The sequence below is a fragment of the Acipenser ruthenus genome, chromosome 4, assembly GCF_902713425.1.
Source record: "Acipenser ruthenus chromosome 4, fAciRut3.2 maternal haplotype, whole genome shotgun sequence".
Taxonomy (NCBI): domain Eukaryota; kingdom Metazoa; phylum Chordata; class Actinopteri; order Acipenseriformes; family Acipenseridae; genus Acipenser; species Acipenser ruthenus.
The window spans coordinates 76,924,231-76,945,869 of NC_081192.1; the positions used below are offsets into that span (position 1 = coordinate 76,924,231).

Sequence of the window (21,639 nt, forward strand, 5' to 3'; positions counted from 1 at the left end):
GGGCTCCCGAGTGGCGCATCCAGTAAAAACACTTGCGTATAGTGCAGGATGCGCTCTATAGTCTGGACGTCGCTAGTTCGAGTCCAGGCTATTCCTTTGCCGACCGAGGACGGGAGCTCCCAGGGGGCGGCGCTCAATTGGCCGAGCGTCACCCGGGGGGAGGGAGGGCTAGGTCGGCCAGGGTGTTCTCGGCTCACCGCGCACCAGCGACCCCTGTAGTCTGGCCGGGAGCCTGCGGGCTTGCCTGTAAGCTGCCCGAGAGCTGCGTTGTCCTCCGACGCTATAGCTCTTGGGTGGCTGCATGGTGAGTCTGCGGTGTGAAAAAAAGCGGTCGGCTGACGGCACACGCTTCGGAGGACAGCGTGTGTTCGTCTTTGCCCTCCCGAGTCAGAGCAGGGGTGGTTGCGGTGCGCTGAGCTTCAAATAATAATTGGCCATTCCAAATTGGGAGAAAATAATAAAAATAATTGGCAACAACTAAATTTAAAAAAGAAAAAAAAAAAGTTTTATGAAATGTAATGAAAGCAGGACTTCACTTTCCACTTTCCTAGAGCAGAGCACGCATAGTAGGTACGGGAATTTCAAACGTTTAAAACATATCAACTTTAAAAAAGTGGTTAAACGTTAAATAATACTTTCCTAGAGCAGAGCACGCATAGTAGGTATGGGAATTTTAAACGTTTAAAACGTGTGAACTAAAAAAGTGGTTAAACGTTGAATAATATGCTAGACATATTGGTTACGTGACAAATGTCACCAAACGCATATTTTTAATGTATTCATTTTAGTAATTAATCATCATATACAGTAGTCCGTCACATATCCGACTGCTGTGGTGCCAGAGTAAGGGCGGATATTATAAAAAGGAAGGGGTTTGGCAATTGCCTTCAAGTAGTTTTTCTATTTGGTGCAACAGAAAGATTGACACTAGGGCGGGTTTTATTCTCTGACAATCTGGCGCTTCATTGGTGCACTCTGTGTTCATGCTGTAGTAGGTGTGTATGGTAGCCAGTCCATGGGGGTAAGAAAGTCAATGACAAGCGTTTTTTCTGACGTTTGTTATATATTTAATAAAATGGCATCTCTAAACAAAGGAATGAGGCAAAGCCACGTTTGGAAGTATTTTAAGGAACCAGATGAGAAAACTGTGGTATGCAAATAATTGTGCCAAACAAAATTGCTGTACTACAAAAACACAAGTTCAATGCTTCACCATTGGAAATGAAAACATTCAGAAATTACTGTGGAAGGAGTTACTGATGGCAGTAAAAAGCATACATCCATAATAAACTGAATGCTCCAGATGGCAACTGACACTTAGCCTTTACATCCCTGTGAATTCATATAACATTATTTTAAAAGGAAGTTTTTTTTTTTTTTCCCCCCCCAATATTAATTCAGAGAACGCATAAGTGTAAATAAATTGTGTAGGCTTTTAAAATTACCAGTACACTTCTACGCAAATCATTTGTTTTAAAAAAATTGATGTCTTTGAATAGCTATGTAATTTGTCAACAGTAAAGTTAATATAACAATGTATTGGAATCTGTGCATTTTTAGATTCTGTAACATATGTAAGCTGTGTTTTTATCATTATTATTCATTTTGTTGTTTGAATATAATATAATATAATTTTGTTTAGTTTATTCACTTTGTGCCCACAGGGCCAGCACAGGTTCATTGTAGTTGCGATGTTAAAAAGTTATTTGCTTAGTTAGGGTTTCTTTGCTTTGAAAATACTAACCAGGGCTGTCAGTATACATCAGAATGTAATATAAAAGAGTGTGTGTGTGTGTAGATATAGTTTAAACGCAGACACCTGCATAGCATTTAAACGTTTATAAAAATGTACCAAAAGCACATCCCTAAGGCGTAGTTTGCAATATTGAATAAGCAAGTAAGTTAGTTTGGGGAACTCGGAAAATAAGTGAGACCAAATTTTTTTTGTATGATTTATGAATTTAAAAACCTGAACTTCTGAAGCACTTGGTCTCATTTAATATTAAGCGCAGTGGGGGGGATGGCTGGTTGAGTAGAATGGTTGGGTGTCATTTGATATTTATATTTATTTTGCTTTTGTGGATTCTATGGCGATGCCTTTTTGTTCTTTGTTCTTTTAGATGGAAAAAAAACAAAACAAAAAAAACATTTTGGTTGACTCATGTCAAAACTTGAATAAATGAAGAAAAAAAGGATTTGTTTTACCACAACATTAAGACTTTGTACTTTATTGGGACCACCAACATTTTCACTGGGACCCACAACTGTGGACTGTGGTAGGGGTTAAGCAGTGGCTTTTTATCCTCCTGTCCACCAGCATCAATCCCAAAGAACATTACCAGAACTGGAATGATGTTGCATTGCCAACGACACATATCAATGCTGGAGGAACAGGACAGTATCTCCGTTATAAAAGCAGATACTGTACTATACAAAGGCGCCTGAAGAATACTAATTCAATCATAATATACAGTACTGTTTTTGAGGCTCTTGCACTGAATGTATAGTATATTGATACACTGTACTGTATTACTGTAATATGGTAAAACAATATATAAAAAAGAAAAATACAAACATCTCCGGATTCCCATTCTGAATAGGACAACAGCTTAATAAATTAACAGAACTTGTGAAACGCATGCTACGACTCGTTCGGAATAACCCATACCAATTGTATTTCTCTGCTGAGCAAAGTAGAACCTTTCATGACAAACATTAAACAGATTTGTAAAAAGTCTGACAAATCTCCCTGTTAATGATATTTAAACAACATTGTTGACAGATTTTGTTTTTGTGCTTTAAAAGGGCAACTATGAAATACCAGTTATCTTAACTAATGTTTTCTTCCTCTAGTTTACATCACTGAAATAGAAAAATCATACAAAATCAATCTAGGCAATATTAGTGAAAATAACTGAGGTTTCAACTCACAGCAAGTTGCCCTTTATATGACAAGTAGATTCTACCACTGCTGCCATTTACTTTCATTGCCATTCACTTCTAAAGGGTCCAGAGCAACACTAGGTTTTCACCGACCAAACTGAATGACTGTTTTGTCTAAAGAGTGGAAGCAACACAACACTGGAGTCCTAGACCTTAAAAAATAATTAGTGCAGATTGTTATTTATACAAAACAATGATCAAGTAACCCCCCCCCCCCCCCGAGAATGGTATGTCAAACTGGAATGTCAACATACTGTATCCCATTGAGAACTTCTGAAACAAATAGGACAAAAATACAAGAAACTCACCTCTCTGTCATCTGGAGTGATTGTGCTTTCATCCTGCCGGTTAGACAGGGATGAGGAACGGCTTCTGTTACCTATAGGCGGGGTTGTGGACTTAGAAGGGGTCTATAAGGAGAGAAGAGGGTGGGGGAAACTTAACAAAAAAGGTCAGCAGGCAAGGGTCCTATTCAACTGCAGATAACCCCAGTATCTCAACGCTTCTCTTAGCTTACAGGTCATCAGAATTGCAAACGGTCACAGTGCCATTCTTAATTAAGAATAGCTAGCAATATTTATGGATTTCCAGTCGAACAGTATGTTGCGTGTTTCTGACCGGGGTCAGAACCGATTCTGTACTATTTTTCCCCAGGATGTCTTAATCCACAAAATTAATCAAAAAGCTTAAGAACACAGTACCAACTGAATTAGTTATATGTACTGTGAAATCTTACAAAAGTCCTTCTCATCCAATGTTTATACTGCACAGTTAAACATGCATAAATGCATTCGCTGCATGCAATTTAGCTGTCAAGGGCAAAAACATACTCACAAAAAATGTATCCCTGATCTGGCCAAAAAATTGAAACAAACAATGTTAGTACAAGTCCTGAATTTTTGTATTTGTTGCTTTATACAGTTTCTGGTACTGGCCATGAAACCAGCCAGAATCCCTAAAAGCTTTTATACAGAAGAGACTGACAAGTGAAAAATGTAGTGCTAGGGGAATTTCATCAGCTGAAGTATCGCTAGCAGCTCACAATGATACAGCAGGCTGCTTTTTGTGCTGTAATTGTAGTTCAGGGGGAAGAATCTTCTTGGCACGGTCTGGCAATTTGCTATAATTTATTGAAGCCTGCACTCGAATTGCTTTTATTGGATGATGCCTTAACTGTTCTCAAGGCTTTCTCTTTTATAAACTGATTTTAGTTGGTACTGTACTGTATGCTGTGAATATAGATATTTCAATAGTATTTTACAAACTCCTATAATGTGTAGAAGGAGTTTCATACTCAGTTGAAAATGCACACAGTTATGTATGGGGCTCAAGTAGGCCCTTTAAAACAGAGCTATAAAGAGAGAGCAAAGTAATGTATTTATTTTGCCCAATTCAACTGCACATTTAGGCCCACTCGCAAAAATATAGGGCTGTACATCTATTAAAATATTAAACAGTAGTTTTCACATACAATACACAGTACACTGGTGTACACTGTCAAACGATATAATGCATTACTAAGCATAGTGAAAAATGTAAGGCACATTTCTGTAAACTAAAACAATAAAAAAGAATATTTGAGAATTCTATTTTCAATTTCACGTTTAACTCAAAGACAAAAGTTGCAGGATGAATATGCACTTATAAACCTTAATAACCCAACATGTGGACAATAATTCCTACAAAATAAAAAACTTAACAAGTGGGTTTTGAACAGAATGGTCATTGTGGTGCAAATCCCATTTATTCTTGGGAATGTGAAAAAAATATGATCTCTTACAAGTGTATTTTCAGTTTACAAATACAATACCATCACTGATAAAGAATTACCCAGAAACTATTGATTTATATACAGATCTCCTCGTGCTCCAGTAGTACTGCCCATCTCAGATGACATTATGAATGTGCTGACTCTGTATGTTAAATTCAGAAAAACCAGTCATATTAAGATAAACCGGTCAGACGAAGTTTACATGCAAAAAACTAAATTCTGTAAAAGTAGGCTACGACTCCAACATGCTTATTTTACCGATGCAAAAACATATATATACAAACCGAAGGCTTGTGCAATAACTTCAGTTGTAAAAGTGTGCTGTGAACGTAATTGTTGTATGTAAGGTCAGGGAGAACACAATGCGGTTGTATAGAGAACACATTTTAAAATGCATGGTTAGTTTACAAGAACCTTGTTTAGTTATACATGCGCATCTTTAGAAAAAAATTATAATTGTCGTCGTCGCCCATCTCACCCCCTTGTGAAAAATAAATGCTCAAGTGGCAGACTTCACAGATTTTCAATGCAGTAATGGACATGATTTGATGTTACGCCAGTCATTCACAAGCTAACACACAATGTTAACCAGTGGAACACAACAAGCAAACCCCGACGACGCTTGTTTAGAATGTCGGTGAGGTATTTCGCTCAACCAATAGGATCTGTCGTGTCACTTGAGAACTCAGTGAGCCAAAGCACGTCAGGTCCTTCATGAAATACCCGTTTTTACTTTGACAGCTTTTAATCATATTACAAGTTTTGAAACGTGCCCAACTTTCAAATCAAAAGAATCCGCCATATTCACTGTCAAAAATTGTACAAATTAAACAAAACAGTATAATTCTGTAATAGATCCACTTCTTTAAGACTGCGAGGAAACTACACGGTTGAAGTACCACTAAACTGGACCTTGTACTAGTATGACGACTGCTGACACAAGCTTTATTAAGAAAACTCGCTGTATATCGAAATCTCAAATTACCGTTACATTGTTGGGTTTGTAATTAATGCAACATCCTTCAATCTCCCCACATCATTAGTCTCATAACATTTACTTGCTGTACAATTGAGACCCCTGAATAAATGCTGAACATACGACGAACATCTCAACAGCTGGTGAAACAAACAGTTTTTTGTTTTTTTTTAATCGTATTAGTTAATGTTGGCACTTAATGCGGTTTCGTTACTGATGGCAAGTCGGTTTTTCATCCCCGACAGAACCAGCAATCACACTTGGAAAGTAAACTATATCGTACCTGGGCCTGTTGTTGAGGCTGTGTGTTCTTCTGTGGGGACTGCTCCTCGGTAATTTTCTTTTTGAGTTTCTTAAACATATTGTTATGCTCCGGTTGCTGTTCAGACCAAAATTATGCATATAATTATAAATACCGATGTTCTAATAATCCGTGCCTCTGGCTTCCTGCTCGCTGTCTTTCAACCCCAGCAGGTGAACACTGACTGCGCCTGTGCAGCCGACGTGGAGCAAAGCGAGCAATAATACGGCAATGGAAGAGGGTCAGTGACGCACGCTCGGCGAGAAGCATATTACAGGGAGTTTATCCGAAGTGACTCTTTGACCAAATGTTCTTGCAATGACTTTCGCAAAGAATATTGTAACGTCTAGGAATGAAAAAACGTCATAGTTGTACTGCTGGGAAGTATATTAAGGGACTCGAACACATAATGTGTAGAATTGATTCAGTGTTCTCGATCAATTCCTCCAACAAAACTGCAAACGAGCCAAAGTGACCTCATAAATCAGGTTTCAGTGCAATGCTTCCCTTATGATTTTTTGTGAATGAAAACAATTTGAACGTGACCTCTGAATGTGACTTTTTGAACAGTGCCTAGTGAGGGTAGTCAGAAAGGGTAGTAGTTTGTCTAGTTTTTGAATGCTTTTTGCACCAGTACGTAGGAAGTTATTATTATTATTATTATTATTATTATTATTATTATTATTATTATTATTATTTATTTCTTAGAAATGTTTATGCTCGGGAAGCAAAACCGAAGATGCAACTTTATGTACAGTAAGAACAGGATGGTTCAAAAGTCATTTGAGAAGTGGGAAATGTATGCTGTGACAACTAAGTCTATATACCTTGGGTAGGACCTGCTTCTAGGAGCGCCGTGTCTGCCACTTTGAGTTCAGACGACACTATTGATACGTCCTCGAACCTTTGTCCCATAAAAAGATTAGAACAACTTGTAATGGTCTTTTTTATTATTTGTATGGAACACATTACGCCTGTATCAAAATGTCCTTTATAGTTTAGTTTATCAGTGAAAAAAAAAAAAAACATCTGAAAAAGTATCTTCTAGTCAGACTACATTGTGTTCCTCTGTAAACATATGTTTGACCAGAAGGGGTCGCTGTTTCTTGAAAGAAACAAGCTTGGGCAGGTGTAGGACTGTAACAAAACATTGGACAGACAGAGTACATATTTTACAATTCAAGTGGTACATTTTTTGGTCGATATTAAATCCACATAGAAAAAAGAAAAAAAGAAAAAAAAACATAAAATTAACACAGCACATACACTCCAAATTCCAAATTTCGACATAGGATGTTTTTACATATCTATAACTAGTTCCAGTAGATGCTGGCAGCAGACTTCGTCTTGGCGTTTCTTACCAGTAGCGCATATTCTACCAGTACGAAACACTAACAAGACTGCTGTCAGTAGTTTAACATTCCGGCTAAAGTAAGATACATATTTATTTTTTATTGGTCTTAAGTTTGTGACAATTAAATGATCAAATCAACGAAAGCTCAATGGTATTAAGAGGAGAATGACCAGATCTTTTTGCCAAGTTTTGCCGTTGTCTCCACCCAAAGCCGCACACATCCGGGGACTGTGGCGTCACCGGGTCACCCCAGAGAAGCTGGCAAACTAGGAAGACAAGCAGTCTGCAGGAGCCAGAGCGGTATACTGGGAGAAACAGAAACTAGCTATTCACACAAACCACAGCGGAGAAGGAAAAATACTGGAACAACGTTTAGAAAACCATTTACTGTACCGTACACAAAGCAACAGAGAAGCTTGAGGGAAAAGAGCTCAAGGTTGCTGGATTTCTTATATGAACAAGGACGGGGAATCGGCTGTCAGGTTGTGCTGTCACACTGGGCTGAGGTTACTGCACATAAAGGGTCTGGCCTTATTTCCAAATTGGAGTCACTTATATCACTGGGTGGCTGCGGACTGAACCAACCCCACTGGACTCTAAAGAAGGTAATTGTTTGGGAATAATAATAATAATAATAACAAATACGGTACATGTTTTTCTCTGGTAAGAAAAAACTGACAAACACACAAATGCATTAACTTTTGTTATGTGGTTCCCGCTGCACCAAAAACTACAGGAGTGTCAAAGGAAGCAATTGCATTCCAGCTATATCTCATTTTGTTTAGGTAGGTTACTGTTTTTAAGTGTAAATGGTTTGTTATTTTGAGTCATTAGGCGAGATTTTAGATTTCTGTAAACTTGGGTTTGGTTTAGAATGTTTAAAGTTGTGTGATTCCACAAAAAATGTCAAGGCATGGTTAGGTCAGTAACTTAGTTAATATTAAGCAGAGAAGGTTATGTTAAATCATAGTGGTTTCGTATGATGTACTAAATCTGAAAACGCAAAAATAACTTGGAGCATGTCTAGTCTCCGTTTTGCGTAGGTAATGTAATCAACACATTAAAAACATGTTGACTCATTACATTAACACTGGCTCATGGTCTGAATCTGTTTGCTGCAAGAAGACACGTCTGTATGTGAAACTGTAGTGGTTTGCCACAGGCCTACGCTTTTCTAAAGTCGTTAAAAACTGGATTGTTTTTACATTTGGGACATACAGTATCCCTGGCAATTAGAGTTTACGATTATGTTTAATACACTTTAGGCTAGGACAGTTGTTATCTTTTCCAGTACAGAAATGCTCTTTCAACTAAGTCGAAACACCCTGAAGAGATCTGTTATAGAATATTTTAAGAGGAGGATATAAAATAGATTAATTAAAAGTAGCTTTCATTATATAATATAATTCACAGCTGCCTAGTACAGTTTTAACATACATCTTACTGAAGTTGTAGTGAGTTAAACATGTTTACTTCGAATCTTGCATAAGAATGTTAGGATTAGAACACAGGCACCCTTCAGTTTATGTGCAGTAGGTGTGTCTGTCTGGAAAATAATGCTGACAGTGCTGTAATACACAGATGTAAGGATTCTGACATTTTTCCAGATTTTTTTTTTTTGTTGTTGTTTGTTAGTTTTTAGCTATTTACTTTATGATTATGTTATTCTCAAGATTTTGTTTAAAGTAAAACATAAAGCAAAAAAAACCTTTGTTCTGAATTACAGTGGTAGGACAAAGTGTTTCAGACACAAATGATTAAGTTCATCTTTGTTTCTATGACACAATTTATAAATTACTATAAAAAGATAATAAATAACACAGATTATGCTGTACATAAGAGTACTTCTCCCTCTACTTTGCTTAAAAGGTATTTTGGTGGAATATGTACCAGGTTTATTTAGTAACGTGGTACTTGCTGAAAACATGCATGTTTTCCAACCTAATCGAATATCTGTTTGAGAACCCAAACTATTTTCATTCAAGCACCAAAAAAGTTAAGCCTTCTTTGACTAGATATCTGTGATTCAGAAAAAAAATGTATTTGTTATATCTTATAGAAGTGTTTTCTGTTGTTGCCTACAGTAAATTGGTATACAACTATGCATATTTTAAGTGACAAGATAAGTTACCCATTCCAGCCTTGCAACTGTCTCTGTCTTAAGAAAATACTGTGTAATAGGCTCTGCATGTAGTAGCAACCTTCAGCACTCACCAGACACAAAAATCCAGATGTCAGTTTGAAAAAGGTCTGATCACAATCTCTCTGCTGGCAGGCTTTACTTACACTTGATATAAGTTAACAGATCAATCCTGCCTTTCTGTGCAGAAATTAAATTGCTAGTGTGTCATTTTCTTCTGCATCTGTATAAACAACAATGACATACAGTAATATAGCAATATAAAACATGTGAGATTTATTTTTGTGTGCATGTAAAAATGGGATTGCGTTTGAAATAATCATGGATTTCTTTCTTTTTTTAAAATTTAATAGTCGGCAATTAATTTTTACCCCATTTTTTTTTAAATGCCCAATTGTATTTAGGCTCAGCCCACCGCTACCATCCCTGTGCTGACTCGGGAGCAGCGAAGACGAACACACGCTGTCCTCTGAAGCGTGTGCCGTTAGCCGACCGCTTCTTTTCACTGCAGGCCCGTCATGCAGCCAACCCAGAGCTACAGCGTCGGAGGACAAAGCAGCTCTGGGCAGTTTACAGACAAGCTTGCAGGCTCCCTGCCAGTCTACAGGGGTCGCTGGTGCACGGTGAGCCGAGGACACCCTGGCCAACCTAAGCCCTCCCTCCCTGGGCGGTGCTCGGCCAATTGTGCGCCGCCACCTGGGAGCTCCCGTCCACAGTCGGCAGTGGAATAGCCTGAACTTGAACCGGCGACTTCCAGGTTATAGGGCGCATACTGCACTCCTCGCGGAGCGCCTTTACCAGATGCACCACTCGAGCCCCCAGTCATGGATTTCTAAGACACAAAGCACTAACTATTGTGTAAAATTGAAAAACGCGTCTTGTAATACAGAAGTAGCAGCAATAAGGTACACAAAGAAGTTCCTAATTAATCTCATGAGTAGAGTCTCGTGTTTTTCGCAAATACGAAATAAAACGAAATGCAAATATAAAATGAAAAATAATTATAAAGCAAACTCAGAATGACTTTTTTTATACAAAAATTACTTTAAATAAATACTTGCAATAGTAGTTGTCAAGGCTCAGTCGTTACCATAGACACTTGCGCAGATGTATAATTTGAAACGAGTCGTTTGGGAATTGTGATGGAAGAGAAGAGACATTTGTTTCTAAAATGCCTAAACCGCACATAACAATTAAACAACTCTGCAAATAATTTGGGATGTATGCAGCTGACGTTGACAAAATAATGATGTGCAGATTTTGCAATTGTTGGCTGGAATGGGAGTCGAAAGATACCGTCATAAAGCATTAGCTGTTTATTCCTTTTTGGGAAAATATATCTGTTTGCTTGTATTTTGTATTAGTATGCTAATTCTTTGTTTTAAGTCAAGTGGTGCAAACTTTGCACTGGAGCAAATGCTGTTTTGGTTTTGAATGGATTTGAATGAATGATTCTGCTTTGCTTAATGTTTAAATACTGAGAAACCCCAAGCTTGTTTTGTATACTGCTTCAGTGCATTGGGATTGATATACAAATCGTTTTTTGTAACGGCTAGGTTGCTGTATTTGCAATTATTATGACAGCCCCACAATAGTAGGGCAGTGTAAATCTATATTGTGTATTTGATTTTATTGTATTTTTATAGAGGGCATGGGCAGTTTTTACTGTAAATAGGCAGTTAATTAAAGAGTGGGGGACTGCATGTTACCGTCACTGCCGCTCATGAGAAAGTATGGCATCTAAATTATTTTTCTGTGCGAGGTCTGTTTGTCAAAATGTAAAAAAACAAAACAAAAACAAAAGCAGACGATATTTAATAAAAAATATGTATGTAGCTAAAACATGATGTATACTATATCTATTTGAGTTGTTTTATTAATGTGTATCTATAATAAAACAAAATTTGTGAAAAATAAAACAATTTGTAAAATAAAAAAATAAAAATGATTTTACAGGGCTCTACTCGTGAGTAATTTATTTGAAGCTTTTAAGATTAGCTTTAAATGGTTTTAACTTTGCTTGTGATACACGTGCTTTGTGAATACGGCCTAATTGATCAAACATGGTTTGCTAAATAGCCAATGTAATTTGGCATTCCATTACAGTTTTTAAACAGATGTAAAATCTTTTACATATAGTATTGAATTGATTGATTTCATTGTTATATAGTATTCACTCACTTTTGTAGATTACTTTCCTTGGTTCAAAAGCTGCCTCACTGTTATTGATTATGTGGTATAGATATACTTAACAATAATGTTGGCAATAAAAGAAGCACATTTTGCTTGCTGACAGAAAGTAAGTTTGTTAACCTTAAAATTTGGTCGCTGTAAATATTTAAAAAAATGCGCTCTCAATAAAAACTTGATCTAATCCCGCATTTCTGTGCTTGTGTTGTAGTTTGCTGATTGTTTACGTTATCCAAGGTTTCACTTAAGCGTTGTTTTAGTAAGCAATTTCCAAAGGGAAAAAGTGCTTAACTGTTTAATGCCAGTGGATTTGGGTAATTTTACATTTTTCCCATTTACAGCTGTGACGTTTTCTGGGCAAAGCTTTTCTGCTTGTTGCTGGACTGCAAGAAGTTGAATCAAAAGTGAGCAAAGGAAATGGGGACACCTGGATCTGGAAGGAAGCGTGCTCCTATTAAAGACAGATTCTCCGCAGAGGATGAGGCCTTGGGTAGCATTGCCCGGGAGGTGAGTAGAAAACATGTTTCCTGTTCTCCTAATGTACATTTTCATAAATGTTTGTCTCTAGACAGTATCTATGAATAAAGCCCACCATGAAATGAGTTTGAGGGTCTCTGCATACACCCCAGTTCACACAACACAAAACCAAAACGCAATTCAGCACAATTGTTCTGGCAGAGGAGGCTCAGGTACAGTACCCAAAGGTGCCAGTGATACTCAGAAAAGCGAAGGTGTGTGTATATTTAACAAATCAGACATAACAAACTTTGAATCCTTATCTTGCTTTATTATTTTACTAGAAGTAATAAAGAACCCTACAGTGGAATTGATAACCCTGCTGCATGTTTCTCTTAGTAATAAATAGTATACCGGTATACAGAACATTTGTAGGGAAACTGATAGTAATTTATATTTTTACAGCTCACAATAGCTTTTTAAGTTTGTTAGTTTTCAATTTAAGAGAGAAAAAACTCAGAAAAGTATTGTGGTCATCACTTTCATTGTGGTTGTGAACTTTTGCTTTTATCTGATTACCACATCCAAGGGATGATGCAAGTATTATTATTATTATTATTTATTTCTTAGCAGACCCCCTTATCCAGGGCGACTTACAATTGTTACAAGATATCACATTATACAGATATCACATTATTTTTACATACAATTACCCATTTATACAGTTGGGTTTTTACTGGAGCAATCTAGGTAAAGTACCTTGCTCAAGGGTACAACAGCAGTGTCCCCCACTGGGGATTGAACCCACAACCCTCCGGTCAAGAGTCTAGAGCCCTAACCACTACTCCACACTGCTGCCCCTAATAAGTGCAATAACTGCGGATGCAAAATTCAAATTGCAATGCAGCCAGGCAATTTTTTTGCACTGCACCCTATGTAAGCTTAAGAGCAATGCAAATTACTCAACAAGCACAAATCATGATCAATTATGATAAAGAGGGTCTCAATGAGTGCATCGTTCTATTTAGCGGCCGCACTTGCAGAGTTAGGAGTACAGAGAGCAGTAGTTGCTGTATGACATTTGTGTAGCACGAAAATACAAACCAAAAAAAATGTCAGAGGAAGGGCACTGAAAAGATTTTTCTGAGAAGGAGCTGAGAGTCCTTATGGCTGAGGTCACTCAGCATAAAACAGAGTTGTTGGAAAAGTCTCAGCCAACATCAGTTATGCTATTATCCTTAGAAATGATATGTATTGGCCTGCCCTTTTTAGCATGACATCCAGGCTATAGTGGCAACTGGCACATACTGAAGAAATAGGATTTGTGTCGCTGTAACAAAGAAATCTAAGTTCAAAAGGTGTGGTTGTAAGCCCTCATCTCCAAGCTAGTGCCCCTGGAAGCACACCCTGTCACTTTTTACTCTAGATCTAACCACAGACAATGCAAAATTGAAGAATAACGCCAGTTCGGTTAGGACTATGTGGTACTTGAGCCTCACCAAAGTGGCCGTAAGCAATGCTCGAATGCATGACAAATGCCAGAAATCCAAAATCCGCAGATACCAAAATGTTTTCTTTGATTCTTGTAGATCTCATCAACATCAATGTTAGATTTAAACATACATGAATGTGGACAGGTATATCGCACCTGTATCAGTACTGTACCGGTATTGAAAAATGAGTTAGGACAGAAAGTGGTTTCGTACCGGTATATTCTATACTGAAACAAACTCTACTAGTATCGTACCAATACAAGTGTGAACAGGGCTTTAGTTGAACCCAGGGTGATTTTTCTGGTGAGGGTCACATGTTCACTTTAGTTTGACCTTTGCCAGGTCACAGCTCGAAGGGGAAATTGAAAAAGTAAAATAAAATGAGCATTTCTGAACTCTGTGGGCCTGAAAACCCCCAGGCGAATTTTGAGACAGTCGGGCAACGGCTCTGGTTGAGTTGGTATGGAATGACCCTTTTATATGCAAAGCATTTGGTTGCCAAAATAACTACTACAGCCCAAGATACTGTGATCTTATGCACCATTCTTTGTTTCTCTTGTAGTTACAAACAATAATGTAAATTTAGCGACCCCATAAACTGGGCAGAAGAAAATATGTACCAAAGACCCACACCCCAAATGCAGGCAGTGAATAAAACAACCCACTAAACAGCAATCTCTCATTGGGGGCTAACAAGTGTTTCACAGGCAACAGCTATTTAAGCCTACTCTATAAAGACAACTTTAGTTATGTGCACAAGCTTGCAGCACAATTATGGTTTTTATAGGTTTGGATGTTTCTTTGAAAGCTTGTGATCCTTATAACTATTACTTGTGAACTGATAATTGGTGGGGGAATGAAACACAAAATTACAGGTTGTTAAAACAAAGCCCAAAAACCTGCTATTAAATCTATCACCATAATAATTTGCAACCACACATTAGATTGAAATGCTGTTTAGGCCTTCTCGACCACAAACCTAAGAAATGTCACCTTTTTGTGCCAAAAGTCAAAAACTTCTAACCCTTATTGTAAAGTATTTTTAAAGACATATCTTGTTACAACATAGCCTGATATAAACAGAAATATTAAAAGGGGGTTGAATGTTCTACCAAGTAGAATAGAGGGGTTTTTTTTTTAATGCATGTTGGTTGGGACTTACTGTAGCATTTTAACAAATGAAGTGTGTGCATTTACATCTGTGTTTGATATACTAAGTATTATTAATATCCCCAAGAAATGTCGTAATTTAAAACATAGCAGATGACACTAACTGGTTGCAGATAAAGGAAAAGAACCAGTTAAGGAAAAGGCATGCCTTTCTTAGCAGTCAATCACTGTTGGACTATTACAGTGTTCACTGGATTATTATTATTTTTTTAATATATATAAATCAGTCTATACCTGATTTCTTTAACACGTTTTAAAAAAAAAATTATATATGTATATATTCCAGCCTATCTAAGCTATCAGAGAGTGGAATCCCCACCCATGCTTGTTGTCTCTAAGCAGACAGGCCTGACCAGTATTTCCAGATTGTGACACAAACAAAAAATTCCTTTCATCTTCAATGGGTACTTTTTATTATCCTGACTAAATGCATATGCAGTAGTTTATGGGCAGAAGGGTACTGTTGATGCTTGATAAATAATAAGAATTAAAAAAACAAAATGTGAAATTGTGTTATATATATATATATATATATATATATATATATATATAATATATATATATATATATATATATATGTATGTGTATATATATATATATATATATATATATATATATATATATATGTATATATATGTATATATATGTGTGTGTATATATATATATATATATATATATATATATATATATATATATATATATAGATAAATTGGCCACTGAATTAAAGGCGTGGGAGAGACGCATGAGATTAGCGGAATATTTTTGCAATGAAAATATCTGATTCAAAGGGTAATTATGAGCATGGGATTAAGGTTAATAGTACAAGCATTTGGACTCCGGATGGAAGAGGTAAATGGTTAGATATGTATATTGAAGTAGTTAAACAAGAAATAATAGCAGGACTAAAGAAAAAATGTAAACTTAATTTAACCAATATTGAAGAACAAGCTATGACTGAGTTAAAAGATGATGATATAAGTATAAAACCAGCAAATAAAGGTTTGGGAATAGTGATAATGAACACAGATTACTATATGAAATCTATAGATTGTGAATTAAATAATACGGAAACATATGAAGAAGTTAAAAGCAATAAGATCAATAAATCGGTAAAAGAGGTTAAGGAATTTGCAGAGACTATACAATAAAGGAATTATACAATCAAAAGAATTAAAAAACAAATATGCAGCCACATAATGCAAGAAAAGGCCTAAAGAGGAAATCCTAAAATGCACAAAGAAAATCACCCTATATGAATGATAGTCAGCACAATTGATAATCTAACACACATAATAGCAGAAAAACAACTTAGGTCACACGTTGAGAAATTACCAAGCTATGCTAAGGATACAACACCATTTTTAAAAAGATTTGAATCACTAAAGCACAATCTTCCAGAGAATATCTTTTTATTTTGCATGGATGTAAAATCCATCTACCCAAGTGTCCCTTGTAAAGAAACTTTAGAAGCTTGTCAAAAAGTATTACAACAGATCACTGTAGTTTTAGAAAACAGTTATTTTACATTTGTTGATAAGAATTACAAACAAAACGATGGTACAGCAATTGGATCTAAATTAGGAATGCATTTTGCCAGTACATACATGGGGAAATGGGAAGAACAATTACTTAGAAAATCGGAAAGAGAACCTTTAGAATACATTTGGTTTGTAGTTTATATTTTTGGGGTTTGGACAAATGGAGAAGAATCTCTTTTCCAGTTTAATAAAATGGCAAATGAAATACACAGTAATATTAAGGCGGACCTTCAATGGACAAGAAAAGAAATATAATTTTTATATACCATAGTAAAACTTGAAGAAGGTTCAATTGAGACTGACCTCTTCTGTAAACCTACTGACATGCTCCAGTATTTACACATGTCCTCTGCTCCAGTAAAAACCCAACTGTATAAATGGCTAATTGAATGTAAAAATAATGTGATATCTTGTAACAATTGTAAGTCGCCCTGGATAAGGGTGTCGGAAATAAATAATAATAATAATAATAATAATAATAATAATAATAATAATAATCTTGGTTAGCGGTTTGTAAATAACTTCACTCATTTCTTTGAGTACTATCGGGAGGATCTCATCTGGCCCAGGGTATTTGTTTATTTTAAGAGCTCCTAGTCCCTTTAACACTTGTGCCTCTGTTATGCTAAAGTTATTTAAAACTGGATAGGAACAGGTCAACATGTTGGGCATGTTGTCCATGTCCTCCTTTGTAAAAATCTGTGAAAAGTAATAATTTAATATATTTGCTATTTTTTTTTTTTTGTTCGTCTATGATTTTGCCATTTGTGTCTCTTAGACATTTTACCCCCTTTTTGAATATTAATGTTCTCTTGCTGTTATAATATTGGAAAAACTTTTTGGAATTGGTTTTAGCCCCCTTAGCAGTGCTCATTTCTATCTCTCTCTTGGCCTTTCTAACTTCCTTTTTGACTTGTGATTGCAGTTCCAAGTACTCTTTCTGTGTAATTTGTTTTTGGTCCCTTTTAAACGCTCTGTAAAGTGCCTTTTTTCTCTGAATATTTTTTTTTTAATTGATCTATTTAACCATTTTGGCCATTTTTTTTTTTTAGATTTAGATTTGTCTACTTTTGGGATGTAATTGTTTTGTGCCTCTAGTACTACATTTTTAAAAAACAGCCATCCTTTTTTCTGTGGATGTTTTCTGTATTTTACTCCTATCTACTTCTGTTAGTTGCTGTTTCATACCTTCATAGTTTGCATTTCTAAAATTGTAAACCTTAGCTTTAGTCATTACTTTTGGGGTTTTAAAAAGCACTTCAAATGAGACCATGTTGTGGTCTGAGTTTGCCAATGGTTTTCTGACTTCTGTTTTAGCAATCTGTCTTTGTTATTTGAAAAGACTAAATCAAGGCATGCCTCCCTACTAGTCTGTGTCTTGACAGATTGCGTTAGGAAGCTGTCATTTGTCATTTCCACCATTTCAGTTTTGTCTGTCTTGCTACCCACCGGGTTTTCCCATTTCATATGGGGGAAGTTGAAATCCCCATAAATATGGCTTCTCCTTTGCTGCACGTATTTCTAATACCATTGTATAACAGATTATTTTGCTTGGTGCCTGCACTCCACATGGAGTGTCTTTACCGGATGCGCCACTTAGAGCCCCTTTTAAAGTCCCAATTTAAGTCCCAATTTAAAGACCGTACGTTTCACTGTAGCTCTCGGGATTAAATTGTTAGCTAGGTGGCGACATTCTTTTTTTTAATTAGCAGTGGGAGAGAACTGCTTCAGCAAGTACAGTAGAATCTGCCAGAACTGACGGACGCTGAATCTACTAGGTTGTACAAATACAAAAGAAAAACAAAGGAAACCCAGATATTTTCAAGAAAGCTGAGAGACTTTATATAAATTGATTTCAATATGTGAAGGATCGCCTTCTGGTTTGTCAGAGCTGCCAGTGAATGTTTATATTTTTAAGTGCTGCAATAACAGTTCTGATTGTGAAGCATCCACATTATAATTTGACAGAACAGGTGGTTTATTTGCACTATGCAGGGCTTTATTTTTCCCCCATTGGTGCTTGAGCCCAGGAGCACTCGTGAAATTGCCACCTATGCATCTATTATCAGTGATTAAAGCCTAGTTTTCAAACTAACTGATTATCGCTCACCAGTACTTAGTGGGGCGGTATACGTACCGGTAAGAAAAAAACTGCCGGTACAGCATGCCAGCAAAAGGGGGAAAAAAAAGTCTAGCATGAAAAAAATTATAAACCTGCCCGGATCTTTAGTTTCGAGCAAAAAAACTTTGACTTTAATGTCTCTACATAGCGCGATTATGTTTCACCATGACCTTATTCTCCGGAAGCACTCTCCCTGTAGGTCACTGTACCTGCAAATTTGATGCATTAGTTATATGTAGGGACCCGGAAAAAAAACCCAATGAATTTCACGGAGTGTCACGAAACCGCCATTTTATTAAAAAATAATAATAGTAAACTCACCAATAAACACATTTTCTGTTTAAATTATATTCTACTGATGTAAGTTGCCTAAAATGTGTTATCATGAATAGTTATTCAACAACATCACCCAAGGCTGAAACATTTTAACATTTAGGCTGACTAATGAGTCAACTCTTTAAAATGTACACTGTAACATTGTTTCAAAAGTGACTGGAGTTCCAATCTTAAAAATGTAACAAAGTTCTGCTGGAAACAAGTTGTTTAAAATGGGCTGTGTTGGCTGCAAAAAAAAGTAACCCGCAGACAAAATAGATTTTTTAAAAACAATCTTGAATGACAAATTCGGCAACATTTTCGAGTTTTGTAAACCTTTAAAACTTATGTTGACACATTAATTAAAATGACTGCGTAATTCCCACAGATTATTTTATTAAATACAGGAGAAACGTTAACTGCAAACCTGAAATGACAAAACTGGAGCTTTTGTGTTTCTTTTCTTATACAGACTGTACATGTCTGGCAGTATGTAGAAATGTCATTCCATTCATTTTGGGGTGCCAGGGCACCGAAGGTTATGCACATATTACTCTCACAGTTGACTTACCTGGTTCATGGCTTGTTTAACAGTACAGACTCCGAGCTTTCCAAAGACGTATTCAGTGTGTGTATGCGGTACTGCTAGACGGAACTACGATCGCCTGAAGTTAAGCCTCTCATCATGTGACAGAGTTCACAGCTTAGGTTTAGTTTTGAGCCTATTGGGCGGTATCTATGGAGTGCCATTTGTGCCAAAACTATCCAGCCATTAGTTTGTCAATTTGTTTGTCAATTCGTGAATTTGTCAATTTGCATAAACACCCATACTCTAACATGGGTTGCGCTTGTTTTGAAAGGCAGTTCTGCTTTTTTTCTCGTGAGACTTGGCAACACTGGTAACCTTCCCCGTCGGTCTCACAGGCAGCCACTGATTTCTGAACACCTCATTCTGTTGTTGACAAGAGTTTGTGCAGGATACAGCAGGCAGTGGCAATTTTGGGAACAAGCTAATGCTGCACTTCAGTCCATTTCATCAGTATCCGCCACCTCCCTTTCAAGTGCCCACTACCCGTATTTGCCCAAGCGTGGTGTTGAATGCTTCCTCAGCAGCTGTCAGCCGTCTGGACGGGTAGGGTTTCTAAGCCAGGGTAGTATACGCAGCATCACCTGAACCCCTATATGCTATATTGCCTGAATGAAAGGGATATATATATATATATATATATATATATATATATATATATATATATATATATATATAAAACATCTCTGCTGGTTTTCAGCCATGGTGATCTGAAGTACCTGTTGGTCAGTTTTATTTTATACCTCAGAGTTCATTTTTAATTAATGAGTCTTAAGATAAATTAGTTGAAACAGTATTCACTACTAACGACATGCCACCCAACTAATGACATTTGAAAAGCAATTTGGGCAAGAGCAGTAAAACACATTATTAACCAACCAGGCACGAGGTATTTTGCTTTATTACAGCAGCTTAGATTCACTCGTGTACCAGTTCTCTGCGCATGGAAACCACATTTTCACAAAATTTCACTAATAATCTTCAAAAACAGCACGAGTACTTTACGCATAGCTAATTGACACGTCAACCCCCACCTTTCCCAATAATTTGCTTGACGTCGGGTGAAAAACCCGGTTTACTCAAGTAAAATAAACTGAACGAATGAAAACCCAAAAAAGCATTTTAAACAAAACTTACAGTTTGGAGGTACTGTAGAGATACAACTATGGTACTATAAAAAATAAAAAATAAACTAAAAAAAAACCTCTAATTAAAATAAGCGATTTTTAAATTTAAAAAATGATTTAAATAAAATTAATCACATTTTAATTATTTTTTAAATAAAAAAAATCGCCAACCTTGGTGGTGTGTGTGTGTTTTTTTTTTTTAAATCAAACTCTTCTTTAAACCACATTACAATACAAATTTTTATTCACATAACTGTAACCACAGTGACTAATCCTGAGTGACAGTTATGATCAGGATTAGAGACTGTTGTACCAATTCTCTGAGTGAGATTAAATATTTGAACACAAATGAGGATTGTATTAGAACCAGTGTTTTCTTAAGGTTTAAAGTTTGTTTCCGTTTAAAGCACATTCTTCCATTATGAACAAAAACGGTGGATGTATGGTTTTGTTAAAAATGAATTCAAGCTGGAAGTGGTCATGGTTGCAGTCTACTGTACAGTATAACATAGCATTCCTATGATGTTTCTGTTTCCATAACATGTATGGCAAATACCAGGCTCAATGACAAATTATCCCCTCAGGGCAATACTATTTGATCCTCCAAAACAATGATTTGTTTTGGCTTCATGTACATGCTTCATATTGTATAAATAGCAATCGTAGAATTTCAAATTTTGTCAACCTTTGACAAGCCAGATGGATTTCATGCACTGCAAAGTGTTTCTGTTATTTGTGTTCTGCTTGCTGCAGAACAGAAAAGGTTGTTCACAGGAAGTGGTCATAAAAAATGTATTTATAATGATATCCCTACTTTCAGTTGCCAGCTTTCCCAGAGCGAATCAGAATATATATATTTTTTTTCTTTAGAAAGTAAAGACTGTTTTGACTGAAAAATATTCCAATACCTTTGTTGGATCAGCTAAACCATTCAGTTCGACCATGTTTTGTATTGTGGTGCAATTCTTCTGTAATGTTCCCTAAATACCATACAGATCCAAAACCAATACTAACAAGATATGCTTCTAAACAAATAAAAAGCTACTGTATGGTACCACATTAAATGGGTATCTACTATAGCTATATCTGATATTTCCAAATTTAAGAGAAATACTAATTCAAGGGGTTTATTATTTTGGTGTGGACCGCGGCTGACA

The 21,639-nt window shown here is 36.4% G+C and overlaps 2 protein-coding genes across 28 annotated transcripts in view; one reads left to right on the top strand and one right to left on the bottom strand.

Moving 5' to 3' along the window:
- LOC117400464 (golgin subfamily A member 4-like) overlaps positions 1 to 6,260 on the bottom strand; it is a 97,350-nt gene extending 91,090 nt beyond the window's left edge. For 5 of the 8 annotated variants that reach the window (XM_059022821.1, XM_059022816.1, XM_059022819.1 and 2 more), the window contains exons 1-3: positions 5,974 to 6,259; positions 3,778 to 3,795; positions 3,252 to 3,353 (exon numbers count right to left, since the gene is read on the bottom strand). In XM_059022821.1, coding sequence (XP_058878804.1) covers positions 3,252 to 3,353; positions 3,778 to 3,795; positions 5,974 to 6,051 — 198 coding nt within the window. In that variant the 5' untranslated portion in view covers positions 6,052 to 6,259. Of the gene's footprint in view, positions 1 to 3,251; positions 3,354 to 3,777; positions 3,796 to 5,973 lie in introns of all 8 variants that reach the window. The other 3 variants (XM_059022822.1, XM_059022818.1, XM_059022820.1) reach the window with 2 other exon arrangements.
- A 755-nt stretch (positions 6,261 to 7,015) lies between these two features.
- Positions 7,016 to 21,639, top strand: part of LOC117400365 (leucine-rich repeat flightless-interacting protein 2-like) — a 76,846-nt gene continuing 62,222 nt past the window's right edge. For 3 of the 20 annotated variants that reach the window (XM_059022826.1, XM_059022825.1, XM_059022836.1), the window contains exons 1-2: positions 7,018 to 7,950; positions 12,017 to 12,182. In XM_059022826.1, the coding sequence (XP_058878809.1) occupies positions 12,093 to 12,182 (90 nt within the window). In that variant the 5' untranslated portion in view covers positions 7,018 to 7,950; positions 12,017 to 12,092. Of the gene's footprint in view, positions 7,951 to 12,016; positions 12,183 to 21,639 lie in introns of all 20 variants that reach the window. The other 17 variants (XM_059022827.1, XM_059022824.1, XM_059022830.1 and 14 more) reach the window with 14 other exon arrangements.